Source organism: Maylandia zebra, linkage group LG18 (assembly GCF_041146795.1).
Source record: "Maylandia zebra isolate NMK-2024a linkage group LG18, Mzebra_GT3a, whole genome shotgun sequence".
NCBI lineage: Eukaryota > Metazoa > Chordata > Actinopteri > Cichliformes > Cichlidae > Maylandia > Maylandia zebra.
Genome location: NC_135184.1, coordinates 21,677,600 through 21,699,207, shown reverse-complemented (window position 1 = coordinate 21,699,207; position 21,608 = coordinate 21,677,600). Strand labels below are relative to the sequence as shown.

At 40.8% G+C, this 21,608-nt stretch overlaps 1 protein-coding gene across 1 annotated transcript; it reads left to right on the top strand.

Moving 5' to 3' along the window:
* The first annotated feature begins 479 nt into the window (after positions 1 to 479).
* Positions 480 to 21,607, top strand: stk11 (serine/threonine kinase 11). Its single transcript, XM_004542517.6, has 11 exons — positions 480 to 671; positions 1,429 to 2,357; positions 10,887 to 10,970; positions 11,163 to 11,252; positions 11,557 to 11,689; positions 11,916 to 12,052; positions 12,148 to 12,275; positions 15,270 to 15,327; positions 15,475 to 15,668; positions 20,059 to 20,305; positions 21,080 to 21,607. Exons 2-10 carry the CDS (start codon positions 2,071 to 2,073, stop codon positions 20,265 to 20,267), a joined length of 1,320 nt encoding a protein of 439 aa, XP_004542574.1. The 5' UTR covers positions 480 to 671; positions 1,429 to 2,070; the 3' UTR covers positions 20,268 to 20,305; positions 21,080 to 21,607.
* Position 21,608: the final 1 nt, after the last annotated feature.

The window sequence follows — 21,608 nt, the reverse complement described above, 5'->3', positions numbered from 1 at the left end:
ATGGATTAAATTTCTTAAGACAGATATTAGTGGGTGCAATTATTATAATCCATTAATCTTTTGATCTCTTAAAATTTATGAGAATTGTGATAGGGATGTAAAATAGCTTTTGACAATATACTTAAATTATTTATCTTGAAGGCAAATAAATCCTGACATTTGAGAAGATGAAACAAGTAATGATTGACATTTTTTAGTTGGAATAATTGGATATTTAATTGGTTAATTAATTGTCTCAGTTAACAATTTCTCTTTCTTGTAATCAGTGCTTGAGAAAAATGAACTACAGTTGCCGAGAATATACTCTCCTCCTGGGAAATATAAATGATCACAGATAACAATGGGGTAAAATCCCTTATTAAAAGTGAAATGAGAAAGATTACAGTTGTTGTATTAAACTCCCCTGTTGTTGACATTCCTCTACATTGTTTGGGGGGGGAAAAAACTTTGATTTGACGCATTAACCTATGGGCTGTCCCTGCGAGTAGGGGGGTGGGTGGGTAGGTAAACAAGATGGCGACAACCTGAGAAGCAAGAGTAACACGAAGAGTCAGGGGAAAAAATATATCACTGAGATTTTGTCAGACTAAAGTTAAATAATTTATTCATTGGGGACGGACTCACAACAGAGGACAAACCTTGCAGCGAAAAGGAGGTTCATTTGGATCTAGGTGAGACCCAGTACCGGGAGTTAGTTAGCTTGTTAACCAGCTAGCTCGCTATTTACATTGGCATCCAACGCAACTCCGGTTAGCTTGCGTTAGCTGAATTTATCTGGTGCGTTTCTTCTGAGTGTAGAAGATGTTGAAGATGGTGTCTCTGTTGTCGGCTAAGCGTAATGCCTTGTCTTTAGAGAACAATGTGTGTCCCCATTATTGCCTCCGCTTCCACCGGTAAAGGAGGTGAAGTTGGCTAACGCTAAATACAAACGTCAGGCAAAGTTGGCTAGCTAGTACTGGAGGTGCACAGCCACCGTTAGCTCCAGTTGGATGACGACGTTTCGGTTACCCCCTCACCTACCAGCTGTTCTCTGTCAGTTCACTGTCAAATTAAATTGCTATTTGTTGTTTTTAAGCATGTCTCTGAGATTAAACCTACTGTGCTTGCTGAATGTGTGCTTACCGACGGACCGCAAAGTGGCATTTCAGGCTAGTTCATTCAAGCAGACTTGCTGCACTAGCTTATCAGCTAGCCAACAGTTGACACTTAAAATATTTATTCCGGCTTAAGAACTTGTAAACTACAATCCTTACATATATATGAGGTTGTTATGTTTGCATATAGAAAGAATAACCTGGTGACTTTTGTTTTGTTTTTTGACCACGGGATTTCAAGGTGGTTAGGTGTTGATGTGTTGTCGATTGTTTACCAAAGATGGCTAACTTATGCTTATGTTTTTATTAATGTTTAAATTACTCATATTTTCAGGCACCGGGCAGTAAAAACCGCGGTGACATGGAGGACACCTGAGGACAGTTCAACACATTGGACATTGGAGTCGACCTCCAGGAGCCCCACTGATAGCAGAGATTGGACTGATACTGCTGCATGCTCTGGCTGTAGATCTGTGCTTGGATCCAATCCAGCTATAAACACTTATGTACCCTGAGAAAACTCTGATATCCAGCATGGACCCTTGACAGAAATGCCGTGCTGCGTGGCCTTGAATCAAGACTGGTTGCCTCTGCTTAAGACTGTATGGTATTAATTCTGAGGTGATTGGTGAAAGAGAAGAAAAACGTTGTAGTATCGCTTTTTTTTCCAGTTTTCTGTTCAACCGCACTTGTTGTAGATGTAGTTAAAATGCACAGTATAAAGCACTAACTCGGTACTGGACTCCAAGGGTTTTTTGCCCCTTTTTGCCCCTCTTGAGTGAAAAAGTTTACAAATTGGGCCTGATCACCCACCTCCTCCCCTTAACTCTCAGGCCTGATTACTCCCTCTCCAATGTTCAGTATTTTGTAACTCATCCTGCAGAATTAAAATACTCACCTCCGTGCTGAAAGGTTACCAGTGGGTTACTTCACAGCAGCAAACCGTTTCCTTCCCTGGAAGTACAAGCTGTCAATCATGAGTGCCAGCGAGTTGCCTCACCTGTCTGACTATCTAAATGAAAATGAACTGATGGAGATGGATACTTTTATTCACCGCATTGACTCTACAGAGGTGATCTACCAGCCTCGGAGGAAGAGGGCAAAGCTGATAGGAAAGTACTTGATGGGGGATCTACTCGGGGAAGGATCTTATGGCAAGGTGAAAGAAATGCTGGACTCAGAGACTCTTTGTCGTAGGGCAGTCAAGATACTGAAGAAGAAGAAGCTTAGGAGGATTCCCAATGGAGAAGCCAATGTGAAAAAGTGAGTGTTTCCCAATTTGTGTTTTATCTTGTTTCACACATGCCTCTTGAAAGGTCTTTTTAGTTGGTTGTACTAGGTAAAACTAGGTGGCATGCCTGCAGTGTATGATCAAAATATAATTAATTTTAGTCACTACACAGAAAATTAATTTAGCCTGCCAACAGTAAAATCAGTTTCTTATGAGTTTTAATGTGTGCCATAGCCTTTAAAAAAATGCAGCTCCCTTTCCGAAACGTGTACAACTCCTAATTTGTATTTTTAAAATGAAAAACCTGATACTGTACTTGAAACCTACCGATCATAACTGATAAGGGAAAAAGGCAGACACAAAGCCTTAGTTTCAATCCAAACACCAGAATACTGTAATATGTTTGAGACATTTAATTTCAATACACAGTTATTTTTCTCACTTAACAAAGCCAAACCTGTCCAGCAATTGACATAGCAAAGATAATTTTACATAGTCAGCATCACTCTTGAATCCTGAGAGTGAGGTTGTGCTTGTGCAGCCATTAAAATGTAAGAGTCGTTGATCATTGCGGTGGGTAATCCATCTGTCATTTATATGAACAAAGTCAATAATAGTAGAATTATATCGGTAATATCAATAGCATTTGTGTCGCTGCACTAATGGTACCTCCCAGTCAAAGCTGGCTCGCACACACATATGCCAAACACCATCCGTAGATGCAAGGCCAACTTGCAGATCTGGCCTAAATGATGACTTTCTACACCTAGCCATAAAAAAGAGAAGAGTGATTTATTAGCGATGCACAAATGTGTGGATCTGTTTTTATCTAATAGGGGGAAAAAAAACTGCAGGAAATGGTTGTGTATTTTTGCTAAAATGTGAAGGAGACAGCGAAAGGCTGCATGAGGATGCTGCATTCAGCGATTTTTAGATGCACATCAATAGGTCATTGTCAGCTTTTTGCAGTAGTCACATAAACATGAAACCTGATTACTTTCATCAACGTACTCTGTTAATGCTTAGTTTTTTGTTCGCAATCCCCCCTGTGATGGGGGGAAAAAAACGGTGTCTTCAGCTCAGATCTTCACTTATCCATTTGATAAAGCGGTTATTTAATTCCAGTGCATCTACACAACATGCACAGAGGAAAAAAAATATGTCATCAATAGGGGTGCAACGATATTCGTATCGATATTGAACCGTTCGATACAGTGCTTTCGGTTCGGTACGCATATGTATCGAACAATACAACATTTGTAATTTATTTTATCAATTTTCCTCCTGACTATGCTGTCTGTGTTGAGCGCTCAGTGAATCTGTGTTCGACTACTCCGCCTAGGCTGCACTGTGGAGCGCAGATCCACTGAGCGCTCCACACAGACAGCATAGTCAGGAGGAAGAGCACAGGGCAAGCTAGCGAGACAGAAGTTAAGCTCTCAGCAACATGGACCTCCCCCACTCTCATTCAGATCTGGCGTTTGGAATTATTTTGGTTTTCATGTGAGGTATGACCCTGAAGGTAAGCGAGTCATGGACTAAAGTAAAACAGTATGTTGGATGTGCCATGCAATGCTCAATTACATTGGTGTGAACTAGTGTGTTAGCGCAGTTAGCTCGTTAACGTGTTGGCCGTCTAGCCCCATGCACGGAGCGATCGGCGGTAGCTCGTTAACGGAGATTTGCCGTGTTGTGGCGTTAAGGTCATTTCAACGAGATTAACCTGAAAGCACTAGTGGGAACACAACGAATATGACTGCACATTTACGCTGACATCATCCTAGTGCAAAGACAAAAACAACAAGCATGCTACTAACTTTAGCCGAGTCATTTAGACAGCTGTTAGCACATGATTCTCCTTATGCTGCTGAGAATATAGCCCAGAAGAAGCGGATAGTATAGCTTTTATTTTGGAAAGAGACATTTCTCTGTAATAAACTCTCTTTTCCAAAGATGAGTGATTCCTCAATCAGATACAGGGCTTGCAATATCGCTAGCCCGACGTCCCGGAGCTAGCGATTTTTTTCAGTCGGGCTACCAAAATCTATCTCTTCCCTGCCCGTCGGGCTATTGTAGGAAAAATATATGTCAATGCTTTTGCATTCTTTCAGAAATGTAGCTGGGTAATTATGTCATTGGCATCGGTGAGCCACTGTCAATATGTGACATATTGAAGTCGCGTTTGAATTTGCGCTTGTTTTTTTGCTTTCACTTTGCAATCGTGCGAACTGTGTATAGAGAGCGACAGTACTGATTGGTGAGTGATGATAATTTGTGCACCAATTCCTCTGACATCGTCTTATTAATCGTTAGCTTACTATGCAAACATGACAAGTGAAATTTCCCGCAGCAAGCTTAAACATGTGAGAGGTTGATCGCGCAGAGAATCGCTGAGCTTATGTGAGTGCGTGTGTAAAAGCAGCAGGAGAAGTTATGACAAATCAGACTATAAGGCAAAAAGAAAGTGCAGCTTTATGGTTTCATGGACAAAAGAATTTCTGTGGCTGCAATATGACGAGCTAAATAACCAGGGCTGCACATAAGTGGTCCGCAGGTGCGCATTCGCTGTCAAAATAAAAAACACGCACAAGGGTTAGGGTTAAATTTAAAAACTGTACTTTTGAGTTAAAATATATATTTATAATTTTAATAAATGACAAATTAAAAAGGCATGAACAATTTTTTTGTATCGAAAAAATATCGAACCATGACACCAAAGTATTGAACCGAACCGAACCGTGAATTTTGTGTATCGTTGCACCCCTAGTCATCAAATATTACTTATACAAACCAGTAACGTGTTTTGTTTTTGTTTGTGAGTAGTAGATGGATTTCTAGTAACTGTGTAATTGTTTTCTGTTCTTGGGGCTCTGTTTCCTTTGTCTCACTGCCTCTGTGATTTAGCTGTCATGTCTGTGTGTTCTTTTTTTCTTTTCTTTCTTTTTTTGCATCCCACATTTCTTGATGAGCATCGGTAGTTTTAATCACATCAGTATTATTAAATATCACTCCAGCCTTTCGCCTTGGGCCTGTGCTAATTATAGAGTAAGCCTTAGAAAACTGTCAGAGCAAGTTCACCCAGACAGAAAGAAGCTGCAAGATAATGTGGGGGTTTTTTGTTTGTTTGGGGGGTTTTTTAGGCCACAGTCACAACAGCAGCAGAGCAATGAAAAAGCCCGTAAGCTCAGTTAGAATCATTTTGTTGGTATTGCAATGGCGTGTTTTATCTAACTTAAACAAATTTTGTCCTAGAAAACTGTGCTTTATAATCTAAAGCTGCATTTTAGTTTGCTGGGAATAAAAGAGCCTTGCAGCAGCTGTAGTCTCAGCTGTTAGTATCTTCACTGGCTCTGTTCACCCATAGTGCTGCCTTTGCACTACGATGCAGTTTGAGAATGCAGTCGGCTCAATTCACCATTTATCACTGTTCACCTCAATGTTGTTAATACTTATTTATTTCTGCTCGATTTTTATTTATTATTTTGCACTGTTGAGTCTTCTATGATATGAGTGGGAATATTTAACAACACCACTAAGACAAAGTCTGATTTAATGTCAGCAGAGAACCAGAAAACAATAAATTAGCATTCCCTACCCCATTACTGGCTCTGGGGTGTAGTGTTGGTAATTAGCACTTGTGACTTGTAATCAAAGTACAACAAATTAAATACACCTACAAATGCAAAGTCCAGTTACTGGTGTTGATTTTCTGGAGGAAGAAAATCATTATAAAAAAGTATTTTGTGCAAATCTTCAGTGTTACGTAAAAGTCCCGATAAGGAAAATGTTACAAGAGCGTTTTTAGAGTTTCAGTATCTCACTAGGGTAAGTCCTTGTGTAAAGGTCACTAAGTCAATGATGGCTGGGGGAAAAAACAAAACAAAACAAAACGCACAAGCTGACCAGAAGTGATGGTAGAGGTTAAAATGAAAATGCAAAATTTGAAATCCTTAGAAAACCAACTGTTGGCAAAATAAATGTAACTTGTGAGACATTTATTTTCTATTAAGACACTGACTCATTTTCCTTTTTTAAGTTTTATTTTTGAGTGGTCACGTCCAGGCCTGAGTCCAGTCCCAAGTCTGTAGCCTGTCTCCCCTGATAAACTTTGAAAAGTTTGTTCAAAGCAGAATGGTGAAAACCGGTTTGTCCACATGTGCAAATCTTATAAAAATAGATACACAGTCAGTACTTTGTAACATCTTCTCAGGCTAGTATTACAACTTAAAGGGTTTTGGGGTTTTTTTGTTTGTTTTTTTTGAGTGTTTAGAATGCTGTTAGAGAGAATTTTGCAAAATTTTCCTGCAAAAGGCTTCCAGTTATGTGAAATTTATGAGCTTTCTTGCATGCAGAGTTCGTTTAATATCCATGCTTGTTTTGTTTTGGGGGGTTTGTTTTTGTTTTGTTTTGTTTTGTTTTTTATATCGGGCATCTGTGAGCACCATGTCCAAACCTTAATCTTGCAGTTCCTGTTGTAATCCACGGTGTATTTTAAGGTCTCCCCTATTCATCTTCAGCTGCCTTATACATGGTGTGTTGTTTCCTTCTAGAAGTTTGGCGGTATTTCATAGAATTCATTGTTTTTGTTTTTTTTATTGCCAGAAAAATCTTCTCCATGGCCATCGTCCTCACCAAACTAAGCAGTGGGTGAAGGGTTCGTGCCATAAAAATGTTCAGCGCTTTTCCTCCACATGTACCTTTTGCCCTTTGCACTACAAACGGTCTGGTTTAACTTCATCAGTTCACAGGACTTGTTTCCAAAATACATCAGGCTTGTTTATTTCATTTTCAAACTTCTGCTGAGTTTCATGTTGAGGTCACAGGAAATGTTTTTCTTTTTTTCTTTTTTTTTTATTGACTCTTCCATGAAGGTCACATTTGTTCAAGTACACCACTACTTTATCTAGGTTTTCTGAAGGTCTAACGCAGCTTTTGCTAGCCTAACTAGCAATCCTACAATAAGTTGTTTTTTAGCGTTTTCTTGGTCTTTCAGATCTTTCCTCTTTCTGAGGTGTTTGTTTTGTGACCATGCAGACTTGTCAGCTGGGAATTTTCATTACAATGCACAGACTAAATGGTAAATGGCCTGTATTTGTATAGCGCTTTACTAGTCCCTAAGGACCCCAAAGCGCTTTACACATCCAGTCATCCACACACACATTCACACACTGGTGATGGCAAGCTACAGTGTAGCCACAGCCACCCTGGGGCGCACTGACAGAGGCGAGGCTGCCGGACACTGGCGGCACCGGGCCCTCTGACCACCACCAGTAGGCAACAGGTGAAGTGTCTTGCCCAAGGACACAACGACCAAGACTGTCCAAGCCGGGGCTCGAACTGGCAACCTTCCGATTACAAGGCGGACTCCCAACTCTTGAGCCACGAGCACCCCAAGCAGTGGACTTAAAGGAAACTTAAAAAGAAGTATGAGCCACCAGCCGTCAGGTCTTCAGCTGTCTGTGTCCGGAATAGAGTATATTCTGGACCTAAATGTGAACAAGTAATACCCCTGGCATGCTAATTAAGCTCATAGACCCTGGTAAAAGTTATCCAAGAGCTAAGATCTGTTAAAATGCCTAAACTCTTGCACCACATTCTTTTTTAGATAAATAGTTAGATCCTTTATTAATTATTTGCAGGAAATTACACAGCAGCTTCTACACAAACCTAAGACTATACATCCAACAGCTAAACGATGTGAATTCCTTATAAAGGGTTTGTAGTTACGCAGTTTGGTTCACACAGAATTTTTTCTGTGTGTGAAATCAAACCACAAGGAAAAGCTACAGTTTACAAGCATCAACTGTTTGAGACCAGAGTAAACAAGCTATAGGTGTGAAAACACCCTTAATGACATGTGAGGGGACCATTGCAGGTCTGTAGTCATTGTGGTTGGTGAGATGACTTTTTGGAACGGGAACCAAGCAAGGCATTTTCCGCAGCCTTGAGAGCTTCAGATTGAACAGGTGTGTTAGAATATCACACAGCTTCACGAAGCAGGTCTTCATCAGCCTCAACTGCTTTCTTTGCATGCTGGTGTATCTTTTCCTGAGTTACAATGTAGCTCATCTAAAGCCAGTTCTCACTTTCTTATTTTAGATTTCTTTGGTTATATTTATAGGCTGCAATAGTACATGGTTCTGTCACTTTGTTAATGGGGCCATAGCAGTGTCTCTTGATGTGTGAAATTGTTTTCCCTTTGCTTTTTTCCCCCTTGTACTTTTTCTTCTTGTACACCCCTCCCACTTGGTGTTTGCCTTACGTTTTCCAGCCTGAGGAAGCTGTATTCCCGAGCCTGTGAATGCCTGTCTGTGCTTGGGTGTCATAGTAGCCCCCAGCCTCTCTATTCAGCCACTGTTGAGCATTCCTGTGTGCCTAACACTTCCTGCTTTTAAAGTGTTGCTATAGGGACAAGCATGCTTATGCTTGCTTTGATTGAGCAATGCTACTTCTGTTCCTATGGTAACACGCCAAGAATGCCCTTCCCACATTTGGAATGACAGGCTCACACACACACACACACGGGTACGCACAGTGGAGATGCAGATTTTGATCAGCTGTTTATGTTGGTGCTGTGTGCCTGAGTCACTGCCATATGACTAAGCTCTGCGGATTGCAGGCCTCGAATGCACGAGGTCCATCGGTGCACATTTGAACTCAGACTGTGGATGGACTGCAGCAGTCAGTGTGCCTTAAGCAACAGCCCTGCCTCCATTTCATGATTCACTTTTTATGGAAATGAGCTCTGTTATTAATGCACTGTGATTTCCTACAGTTCACACATCTGTACATCATTTAGTAGCCAGTTTCAGACTCGATATTTTAATGTTGCTCTGTTCTACATGTGGGTGAGCTTTTTAGTCTTTCTGCCAGTGCAGTGATGCAGCAGTAACCGCTTGTGTGTCTGTGTGTGAAAGCGAGAGGCTGACTAGCCCCTGAATATCCATTTGTCAGTAGGGGGGGTTGTGTTTAAGACGAAGGATTGACGCAGCTCATACACTGCAGGGTGACGACGGCCAGAAAAGCTCTGAAGTGTGTATTTTGTGAGAGCACAGATGATGTCTCAGCTCTGAAGGGACTGAAGAGTGTTATTTATTTTAGGCAGCCCTCCTTTATGGCTTTGACTTGTTATTGTGTGATGTAGTATCAAGAGAAGCAGGCGGAGAATCTTATTCAACAATCAAAAAAATGTTGTTGTTGGGGTTTTTTTTACCCTGTTTACCTCTACTGCATTATGTAACATAAATGGCAGTTAAACAAACCGGTCTTCACTATATATGAAAAAATATTACAGAGAAGTAAGCAGCATTTCATTCATAGTTATGCTAACTGCTTTGAATTATGACCAATACAAGTTGTCTTGTTATGAGTGCAAATAATATATCGTGATGCTCAGCGAAATGTGCAAAAATACAAAATGATACTTGATTTTAGATTCCTTCCTGTAATTGTAAAGCAAGCCCTCAATATTTCCTGTGGGAGCATCTGGATATTACCCCTGGAAAGTCTGTGGTTTGTGCTTTTTTTTATTTTTTTTATTATTTATTTATTTTTTTTCCCCTCTTACAATCCAGATTCATTAGCGTTCCCTTTCATGGCTCGCTGATTAATGTTCAGTCTCCAGGGGTTTTGCCATGCCGGTGATTTGAACATCTCCTCTTTGGGCAGCAAAGTAAACTGTCAGGTTATCTGTCTTTATAGTAAGAATGGAGTTGCTACTGCTGCACTGTTTTTGGTGGGTGCATATTTGTTAGGGTCTCATTAACAAACAATCGAACAGTATGACACATGTCAGAATTTAACAATCCATTGTTTAGCAGGCACTAATAGTTTAGAAATTATAGAAATTTTCATTATTTTTATTATTCATTTTATTCATAATCCCAGTTACATAGTCATAGCTACAAAGAAAAATGTGCCACTGTCCAAAAAAAGCCTAACTGTATCTGCTCTGCTGCTGGTGCTTTAGCCTATACTGAGCATTGTAAATGTCAGGGCTTTAGCCGCTCTGCTGGGCAAACTGTGATGACAGCAACTCTATATTTCACCAAGTGTCCTTTTCTGCATGGTGTTCTGTTAAAGTTAGTAGCAGCAAATGTCAGACAGCACTGTTACCCATGGCCATCAGAAGCCAGTTTCAGCTGATAACATGGTGTCCTTGCAACTCTGCTCATCCTCTTCTATTAGTCGGTCTTAAATGTGTTTTCTCTTAATTCAATGTTTTTCATTAAGAACTAAATCACATGATGAATTTAAATTTGACTGTCTGTATAGAGTAAATCATAAACCTGTTACGCATTATGTAGTGAAACAACTAGATTTTTCACCAGTTCTCGCATTGTTTAGCAGGTTATTAGAAAGTAATGAAACTAATAATACAGTTGTGGCCATGCTGTACAGTCACTCACTGAAGCCAGTGTGCAGATGTACGGTACCCAGCCTTTAACCTACATTATGCAGCTAACATGGCCCAGTAGAAAATGATACTAATAGAAAATTTCTCTCATTAAGTAAGCAAGTGGATGCATTTTCATGTCTTTTCTCTGTATGTTCATTTATAGGGAGATTCAGCTGCTAAGAAGACTCCAACACAAGAATGTGATTCAGTTGGTGGACGTTCTTTACAATGAAGAGAAGCAGAAAATATATCTTTTACCTACTGAATAAGCATATGTTGATTTTTGACATTAATTATTATAGACGGTCTATTTTACAGTTGGTTATTTCTGTACCCAAGTTCTATTTATGTTCTGCACTTTTCCCGATTTTATAGTTGGTTCATAATTGTAAAAAATGTGTTTGTTTGGTTTGGTAAATTCTCTTGACTCCTGACTTACGTATATGGTGATGGAGTATTGCGTTTGTGGGATGCAAGAAATGCTGGATAGCGTCCCAGAGAAAAGGTTTCCAGTATTTCAAGCTCACGGGTAAGTCTTCCTCTTACTTCTCCTCTCTGCTTCCTCTATCCCTGAGTCTCTCTGCTATATTTAGTCTGAGCCTCTCTGCAGCCGCTGCTCCAAACCTAAGTTTAGATCGGAGACTTCAGGGCCTCTACCGTTAAAATTGCTGACCGTAGACTGTGTGAATGTCGGGTCACTGCTGGAAAGCCGCTGAAGCAAAATGTGATGCAGCTTTATCTAACCACAGAAATAATAAGTTTCTTCTACTGTGATTGACTTTGGCTGGTTTTAAATGTGTCCATAAATTCCCTCTGGTTGATGCTTCTTGTAGGTACTTTTGCCAACTCTTAGATGGCCTTGAATATTTGCACAGCCAGGGAATAGTTCACAAAGACATTAAACCAGGGAATCTGCTGCTGACCACAGATGGCTCGCTTAAAATCTCCGACCTGGGAGTAGCAGAGGTAAGCATCGCCTGCCAGAGTTCCGTAAACTCTCTGAATTCTTACTCTTGATTAGAAGAAAAGGGCTGGCATTTCTTTGTATAGACTTTGTGTATGACTTTAATTCCTTGTGCTTGTGTTTGTTCCTTATGTTGGTGCTTTAAAGGTGTTAAGTTTATAATTATTTGCATTGAAATGTATACAGGAACAAAAAATAATCTATTTCTTTCTTGCTGTTTTTCCTCAGGCCCTTCACCCATTTGCAGAGGATGACACATGTCGTACTAGTCAGGGCTCTCCAGCCTTTCAGCCTCCAGAAATTGCCAATGGACTGGACACCTTTTCAGGGTTTAAAGTGGACATTTGGTCTGCTGGAGTAACACTGTGAGCGGCACTCTGCGTACTTGTCATGCATTTATCCACATAAAGCTCTAAATTCTGTCCTTGACTCTTTCTGACTCTTGCTTCCTTTCAATCAGATATAACATTACAACAAGTCTGTATCCATTTGAGGGGGACAACATCTATAAGCTATTTGAGAACATTGGAAAAGGAGAGTACACTATTCCTGAGGAGTGTGGACCTCTCCTGTCGGACCTGCTGCGAGGTTGGTGTTGTTCGAAGCCAAAGTGTTTATATTTTCTGCATGAATTTTGGCATTTTGTTTTGCCAATTCAGTGGTCTGTCGCCTCCTTGCAAATGCTGAACAGCACCTGAGAGTGGTGTTTCATTCCCTGTGTGCACACAGATTTAAAGTGAAAAGTCAGCATTGAGTGTTTGTTGGACTGGAAATATTACCATATTCACAGCTATTGATAGGTGTTCTTAGTATTTTAGAGGTGTCAATATACAGTGCCTATCAAAAAGAATAATTGATTTCGAGGTGCTTTAATTCTGCAGCTTTTCACCGGTAACAATCGAAACATGTACTGTTAGAAAGATTTGGGTTTGTAAGTTTCACTTGTTCACCTGCAGGTAGCATAACAGCAACAGTGGCTGCAGTGACTCCAATATGCTTGCAAAAGTATGGGACGAATTTGACCATCATATGTATATGTGCCGAGTGCACAGGAAGCTTCTATGTACATGTACTTCAAAAAATATATATATATATATAGATAGATAGATATAGAGATATAGATAATAATAATAATGGATTGGATTTATATAGCGCTTTTCAAGGCACTCAAAGCGCTTTACAATACCACTATTCATTCACTCTCACATTCACACACTGGTGGAGGCAGCTACAGTTGTAGCCAGAGATGCCCTGGGGCAGACTGACAGAAGCGAGGCTGCCATATCGCGCCATCGGCCCCTCTGGCCAACACCAGTAGGCGGTAGGGTAAAGTGTCTTGCCCAAGGACACAACGACCAGGACAGAGAGCCCAGGGATCGAATCGGCGACCTTCCGGTTACAGATGCGGTTAGAGATATAGATATAGATATATACCGGTAGATATAATTGGAGGGAAAAAAAAAACCTTTTTGATGTACCTTGTTTACTGATTCCTATGAAGACCCTCTTATTCTCAATCTGTGGCTTTACGATGAAGTGGTTAACACATGAAAGATCCCTTATTTGAGCTCAAAAGGAGACGCAGACCAGTGTACTCTCTGTGCCAGACCCAAGCCCGGATAAATAGGATTGCTTTAGGAAGAGCATCCAGTGTAAAAACGGTGCCAAATCCAATGCATGGATCCAACCATTTTTGACCATTTGAGACATGTAGGAGGAGCTGCGAAGTAAAGATACAAAACAGGCTGTTACTTGTGACACATTAAGTTTGCTATAGATGTTTATTTAAAATCTCAGATGGTGTGCCCCCTTCTAAAATTAAAATTACTTGCAGCTGTTGAACGTCATCACAAAACTAACCACCTAGCAGTCAGGTGTTTTGCTGTAACCGCTGTCCACTGAGGACGGTACACCAGATGGTTTGCAAGATGAGGCATGCATCAGGTTTATATATTATTTTGTTTCTTAGGTTGCTTCCCTCCTTATCCAAAACTACAGTGTTTGTTTTCTATACATTATCCTAGATTTAGCTCAATTTTCATGAAATGCAAAATGAGTCACACTTAAAAAAACTGACATTTATTTTCAGTCCTTTATGCCTGTCAGTCTTTAGGTGTAGGCTGAAATAAAAGGCAGTGGATTTACAGTTTAGGGCACAATGAATCCATTAAAGATCATAGCGTTAACAGTAGATGTTTTTGTCATGCTTATTAATCATATCTGAAAACATCCTCTAGACTGCTAGGATTGGTGAACAGGAGAATATAGGATAGAAAAACCAGCAGTCTAGTGGGTAATAAATCACTCAAATGTCAAGCAGTTTCACTGTGATCTTTTCTGTGTGCACCCAGTAGGTGGTGCTGTGACACTGGAAGTCACTGTGGCTTCTCAGCATGCCAGGCTTCCACCAAACTGTAGAAATCCCTCCAGCTGTTGACGTAGTTTCCATTGATCTGGAGCCAGCAGCAGAATACTAAGCACTTCACAGTCGGGCATTGTTTTTCCCAAGTGAAATACTGCACTGCTTTTGCCCCTTGTTTAAAAAACAAAAAAGGCAAGAGTCCTTCAGTTAAAAACAAATAAATTTTTAAAAAAAAGAAGAAGAAGAAACTAAGGAGGAGGAAAAAAACAAGGAACAGAAAAAGAATCTATTACAAGAGCCCAAACCCACTGCCTATAAAATCCAAGAACAATGTTGGGAAGATTATGTTTTTACTAACTAATGAAATCCTTCAATGAAGGCTGAAAGCTAAGTTGTATTTCAGCATATTATCCAGCTTTGCTCTCTTTGTCCTTTTATGGAAAAAAGCGCCGGGTATAAGTGCTGGGGCTTATACCTGTAAAATGATTCTGGGTCAAATGGAGGCAATTTAAACATTTTTTTTTTTCTGTCAAAAGGAATCAAATGTTTAACAATGAAGAGAAAAAAGAACTCCCTGATTTGTTTCTTCTGAAAAACATACTGGGCTTCAGTCCCCCGTCATCGGTATGACGTCTGTGTGTGTGATGGCGCAGCACCTGAGAAATAGTCGGTCCATAATTACATCGCCTAAAATAAGCCACAAAAAGGTGTCTTTCAGCCAGCGCAGCACTGCTATCAGCACCCTGCATACTCCTGTTTTCTGCCTACTAGGAAACAATTACATTAGTAGGAGAGGCACTGCATCACTTCTACCTTATCACACTGACACTGCGCTTTTCCCACAGATTCAGCCCACATTGTGATAATTGAGATACAAAACCTTCTTTACATTGTTACAGCTGTTGCTCAGTCCTTTTTCCCCCCTCTCTCTCTCTACTGTACTTAATTGACTTCTTCAGCTGTGCAGGATGCTTTGACATACAATGATTAATAAGATTATCACTTTCATTAATTGATGTTCTTGAATGAGGTTGCTGTCTGGCTGCTGTTCACCTTCCCCACATTGCTGTGGCCTCCCAGCAGTTTGTTAAATGCTCCATGGAAACAGATGTGAGTGGAGGAAATTGTTCAGGATCATCGTGATTAAATTCACCTTGACATCGTGTTTGTGTTTTGTTCTCTCCCCCCCCCCCCCCCCCCCCCCCCCCCCCCTTATCTAGGCATGCTTGAGTATGATCCTGTGAAGAGGTTTTCCATACAAAACATAAGGCAACACAAGTGAGTATTTTGATTGTATTACTGTGACTAAGCATACGAATTATCAGGTGTTTGGAAAATTATACTCTACACTAAAAATAAAAGACTGATCTGTTATCTACATGCCCTTTCCCCCCCACCATCCCATCCTCCTTATAACCTTACCAGCTGGGTGCGGAAGAAACACCCTCCATCTGAGCCTCCTGTACCCATCCCTGCCAGCGCAGAGAGCAGGGACCCTTGGCGGAGTATGACGGTGGTGCCCTATCTAGAAGATCTGCATGGCTACACAGAGGAGGATGATGACGAGCTCTATGATGGGGAGGATGAGATCATATACACTCAGGACTTCACAGTGCCAGGTAAGAGTGGGCTTAGATAATTCTTATGATTTGAGTTGGGTACTCTCCATAAGCAGATATGCTATATGCGGAATCTGTCGACAAGGAAAGGTTTTTGGTTGTCTTAGTTCTGTTTACAGTCAGGTCTGAGCAGGCTTTGGTTGCATGCAGGGATACGGTCAATGTGAAGAGCAAAAAGGGGAAATGCATTTGCTGAAATCCGAGACAGTTTGCCCGAGGTTCACTGCTTTACTCCTCCATTTAGTTTTGTGTCATTGTTCTAGTTTGTTGTATTGAAGAAAATTGGACATTTCATAATTGTTACTCTGCCTCTACGAGGTGTCATTTAAACTCTGACACAAAATTACAGCTGAACTACTGAAAATTCACATGAGGACAGAGTGTCAGCCAGTACTCGGGCTTACAGATATCTGGGGTTTGTTAGTGTCTGTCTCTCTTTGGAGCACGTGTTGGGAAGCTTTTATTGCACTTGCTGTACGGTAATGAGGAGTTGTCTTCAGCCCAATTGATGCTTCTGTTCTTCCTCTGCTGCTGGGTTCTGTGTTGTGCTCCACCACTCCTTCCTCTCTCTCACTCACACAGACACACACACAGACAGAGCAGCAAAGAGAAATCAGGAAACTTCCAAATGTAATAAATACTTACATTGAACTGAAATTAAAGAAATGCACATAAATAACACAAAGTGAATGATTAATGAAAGAAAGGAGTTTTTCTTCCTTCCTTTGGCTTTGAAGGTCAGTTAATGAAAATGGAAACACTGCAGTATCAAAACCATGGGTTTTGTTTGCTTTTTTAAAATTCGTATTTCCAAACAACTGCATAACATTGGAAGTCTTAAATTTTCTGTGTAATGTCGATATCCAGGATACACAAGACATTGGATGTTTCCTCCAGAGGCTAAGTAAGCAGAGTAGCTAATGCCATATGTGGAAAATGGTATTGGGCCAGAGCTCTTATTCCTTGCATTCAGGGGTTTTCAGTCCTATAGTCACATGTGTATGAAATCGGGCACCTAGCCTTTCATTGTGCCTTTACAAACATTCAGAAAGAATGGGTTGTTTTAAAGATTTGTGTGGAAATGGTAAAATGGTATGGATAAAATATATTAGGTAATGTCCTGTGACTAAATAATTAATACTTAATCATCGCTGCTGTTTCCATCCCATTCACATAGAAATCGAAGTTCACATTAAGTACTTGCCCTTTTAAAGTATTCAGTATGTTACAGCAGTTTGCAATTATCAGATACTGTTGGTTTTGATAAAGGCCTTACTGCTAATCTTTCCGTCCCATATTGCAAAGAATAAAACAGTCACGTCTTAATGTTACTAAAACTGAAGGCTTTGGGTTCAGTGTGAAGGTCAGCGCACAAATGATCAGATATGTGGTGTTTAATGTAGCTTGGTAATCACACATCATTTATTTCACTTCAATCATTCAGCCTGACATCGTGCTCATGTTTGGTGATTTCCTTTTGGGAGTGGCTGTGCAAATCAGTGAACTCAAATCGTGGAAGCTGCTGTCATTTCCTAGGATTTCCACACCGATTTAGGAATTGTGTGAGTCTCAGGGTTTTTATTTGTGTGCATTGTTTTATAACATTTTCTATCATGTCTCGTGGTTGTGGCCCTGTGCAGCTGCAGTGCAGTGTGAGTTCATGTAGTTTTAAAATGATATGAATATGAATGGGACCAGACTTGACTACAAATTACCTGACACGACCTTGATGAAGACAAAACATGTTAAATACTCGTTAAAAGTTGTTGTTGTTACTGTTATTACTGTTGTTGTTATTGATGATAATATTATTATTATTAATTATTATTATTATTCAGAGGAACTCAGTAGACAAACTGCCTATTAAAGGATCCTGAGTAGAGTGGAGGAAGAAGTAATTCGTTGGTATCCTTTTAACTTATTTTAGTCATAAAGTTAACAAAGTTAGGAAAGCAGCAGTTTAAAAAAAAAAAAATCATAAATTAATAGACTTGCAATTCTCTGATTTCCTATAAGCCTACATCCACACTTACGCATGTAGAAATGTGTGCCAGACCTACAAATGATATCATGGTGTCCAGTTTGCCAAAAATAAAACAAATATAGGAGCACACCTTCTATGATGTAAGACAAAATGTTGATTTTACGAGCCAGTAGGAGCGAGTTTTCCCAAAGCTCTGTGTTAAGTGACCTCAAGCACCATTTTTTTTTTTTTTTTTTTTAAATGTAATGTAAGCTGAGTTTACCAGAATACCTGCGTATGACAGGACCTAAATGTGAGGGTTCATTGCTCGTCTGCTAATTTACCCCCCTTTTTTCTTCTTTTCTTGTTTTTCATTGTTTGTGAAATCCCTGAATAGTAAACATTACTACATTTTGTGCTGTGAGTGATTCCCTTTTTCCTGCAGAAGTGAGACTTATGAAAAGTTCTTATAAAAGCCTTAAAATCTCTGCGTCAGACTGCTCTCATGCATTTTATACGCTGACAGCATGATGGCTCTTTGCCCTCACGGTCTTTGCGGAAATGTGGACGTCTGGATCAGGCTTGTCCCAGTATGAACCTGAGGCATCTTAAATTCCCCATTTCCTCTCCAGGCTGTGCCGAGTCATAATGATTTGCCATGAAATAAGGTTCAGAGGGCTGGAACAAGGTGCACTTAAATGATATGTGTACAAACTTTAACCCACTGTTGACAGGCTCTGGTAAGAGCAGATATTAACTGCATCTTTTCATTTGATTTAATTTGCACCCCGACTCTTCCTTTAAACCCCCCCCCCCCCCCCCCCCCCCCGAATTAAAATCTTTTATCTGTTGCTAGGCAACAGTCGGTAATAATAAATGCAGTAGTCGGTGTCGGATATCTAGAATTGGTGCCCCACATTAAAAAACCAAATGGAGCTGCAGAATGTGAATGAAGCGATCTAAAAATAATCCTGCTGAAATGGTTTCAGTGTGGGAGTCTGAATGGGTTTCCAGGATACATACACACACACACACACACACACACACACACACGCTCTCTCACTCACAGGAAGCTTCACAAGAATAAAATGTTGGTGTGTTTGGTAAATTAAATCACTCGTTTGACCTCTTCTCTCGTAATCAGTAAATATATATGTCCCTGCTCTTAATGTTCTCCTCAGACTTGCAGTTTGTGCTGTGTGGGAACCTGTAAGTTTATCTTGGCGCCTGCTGCACTCACAGATACTCACACATGTCTGTACTGAAATAAACTGGTCACACTGAGGTTAATTTCTATTTTTCAGCCAGTGGATTTCCTGTTGTTGTAGGTTTCGGTTTGTCGCACACTTCTCACCATTACCTGACCTGACATTTTGATGGTGCTGTTGGTAAACTAGATTTTCAGCGTTCCCCTCTCAAAATATATACACACTTGCAGTATGATCCAGTATACGAAAAATACAGATCATTTGTGAGCTGTGAGTCATGCGAGTGTTTCAGTAGAATCTAAGAATAGAAATATTGATTAGAAATGAGCCTAAGTCCCCTTCAGTTCTCACAGCTTCAGGTTTCTTGTGTTATCATGGGGGTTTTGGTGAGGGTTTCTGATGACTGTGCAGTTTTGTTGGTTTGTTTTTAATGGATAAAATAAGTCATGTATGACAAAATGCAGTAGGCTGTTTTCTATTTTTGGCATTTTTGATATCATCTAGTGAACTGGCTCTTTGCAAACTCATAAATTCTTCTGTGGGTGAACTATAATATGTTTGCGAGCTTTTCTGTTCAAAAAACAGAATTTTATATTCTACATTGTGCATCTGCAGGTCTTTCTTCCATGCTTTGTGTCCATTTTAGCTTCTTTCTCTAAGGCGGTTTGAAAACAAAGCAAGGGTAGTTCAGTATGTACTCAGCATAGCACATTCAAACCAGCAGTATATCTGCTAACAACAAGCAAGAGTGTTGATTTTACATGTGAATGCAGCCAAAATCACAAAACTGACTTCTCTGATAAACTCCTCATTCACATTCGATGCCTTCTGTTACAAAATCTTTAGGCCTAAAGAGAAGAAGAAACTAGAAACTGGTTTAAAAGTAAAGGTTGGTTTTTATTGTCCTTAATGGATAGCATTAGTGTCGCTTTTTCATACTAATTAAGAATTAAGTTAATCTTTTGACTTCCTGGTTCCTTGGACACGTGGAGTAGAAAGCCTGGACCTTGTGCTGAAATTCAGAGCCTGACGCAACACAAAGGTTTTTGTCGCACATGAGTGTCCGAGTGTTTTTGGTGCTTTGATGTTGGATAAAACAAGGTAAATGTCTACAGGGGTCTGCTCATACTACAAACTCACAGCTGGTTAGCAAAGCAGCACTCAACACTGGTGTATTGGGTTTGTTTTGAGCCTCGTATGTGTGTGTTTGTGTCTTTAGGACAAGTGGCCGAAGAAGATCAGGATCAGGGGAACGCAGACCACAGTCCAGCTGTAGCCAAGCCAGTTTGTGTGAATGGGACAGAAGGGGGGTCTCTGAACAGCAAGGCCAAAGCCGAACGCCGATCCTCATCCTCGTCCAACCCCTCACGTAAAGGAGTCTCCACAGCCAGCAAAATCCGCAAGCTCTCCACCTGCAAACAGCAATGACCCTTCTCCCCCTTTCTGCCTCAGCAGCAACCCACCTGGTGAGTGTGCAGACTGCTTCACAAAAATTGTGGCTCAATTTGTGCTTCTGAAGGACACCCTTGTTATACAGTAGAAAGTGGGAAAAGATAAAGAAGCCCTTATGGAAAGCAGGTGCTGCAGATCCAGATAAAAGGTAGGAGGAATGACAGTGCAGTGGAAGGGAGGAGGAGGGGGAGGAAATGAGTGAGTGAAGAGAGTCTGTGTTGATATTCAGCAAGCAGCACTCTGGATCACCACCATTCCCCTGGCAAACACACGGGCACTTTCCTATACAGTGACAAAAAACCACATCTGGACCTATCCCACGGTGATGCATCTCCTGTTTCTGTTCGGATCTGTTGCCTTTGAAGGGTTCATCAGTCACCCTCATTCACGTGGAGTGAGGCAGATTTTTGCTACAAGCGTACACATAAATTTAACAAGTTGTCCTCCTCTCTTTTTCCAGTTACCGCCCACAGCTGCTCTTTCTGTCTTCAGGACATACAGAACCAGTCACGGAGCGAGGCTGTTTGTCACGGGTGCAGTGCAGGAGAGATGCTGTGTATTAATTTGTTCAGGCGATGACTCATCCTTGGATGAGATAAAGTGGGCTGTGGGATGTTTGTGTCTCTCTCTTTCTCACTCTGTGGGTTGAGTCTTTTCCGCGTTAACGGTGCCAATTAGTACTTGTCTTGTAAAAAAAATTCTGTCACAGCGTTTAGTTTTAAGTCGGGGGGGGCTTTCAATACCCTCGTCAGACTTCCGTTAATATTCTGTTGTCTGTGTCCCCTCAGGGTGATCTGTCCTCGTTCTCCTGTGTCCAGAGTCCTCACAGTTGTGAGAGAAACTTGCTGACATTAAGCCCCCCCAACACCTTCACCTGCCCCCCTCCCCAAACCTCCTTGGACCACTGGCCTCCAGAGTCGTTTGAAGATGCGGTATTAGCGACGAGGAGGAGGAGGACAGCATGAAATGTTCTTTCTGCTCTGAGACTGAGGCTGTGAAGACGGTGTTTATTTTCTCCAAAATTTTGGGCTCCTTTTCAACTAAACTCATCCAGTTCTCTCTTATCATTTTCCCCCTCCCAACCCTCCCCCCTCCTCTCCAATCTTGTCATCCTCCTCAGAGAGCCAAGTGTTGCACCGGACGTTACAGACTCCACCACCCACCTACCCACTCCTCCTCTCCACCCACCCCACCCATCCCTCCTTAACCCACCTTGTTTCTTTGACTACCTTTTGTTTTTACAGAACCCTAATGGCAGTTTTTAAAACACATTGTGATGTGTAAAAAAAAAAAATTAAAGAGGAAAAAAAAACCCAC

What these genes read in the sequence shown, in the direction of transcription:
- stk11 (XM_004542517.6), top strand. Translation starts at nt 2,071, where the DNA reads ATGAGTGCCAGCGAGTTGCCTCACCTGTCTGACTATCTAAATGAAAAT. An exon ending in AATGAAGAGAAGCAGAAAAT is followed by an intron (nt 10,971 to 11,162) that starts ATATCTTTTACC and finishes CTCCTGACTTAC; the next exon opens with GTATATGGTGATGGAGTATT. An exon ending in TCAGGACTTCACAGTGCCAG is followed by an intron (nt 15,669 to 20,058) that starts GTAAGAGTGGGC and finishes TTGTGTCTTTAG; the next exon opens with GACAAGTGGCCGAAGAAGAT.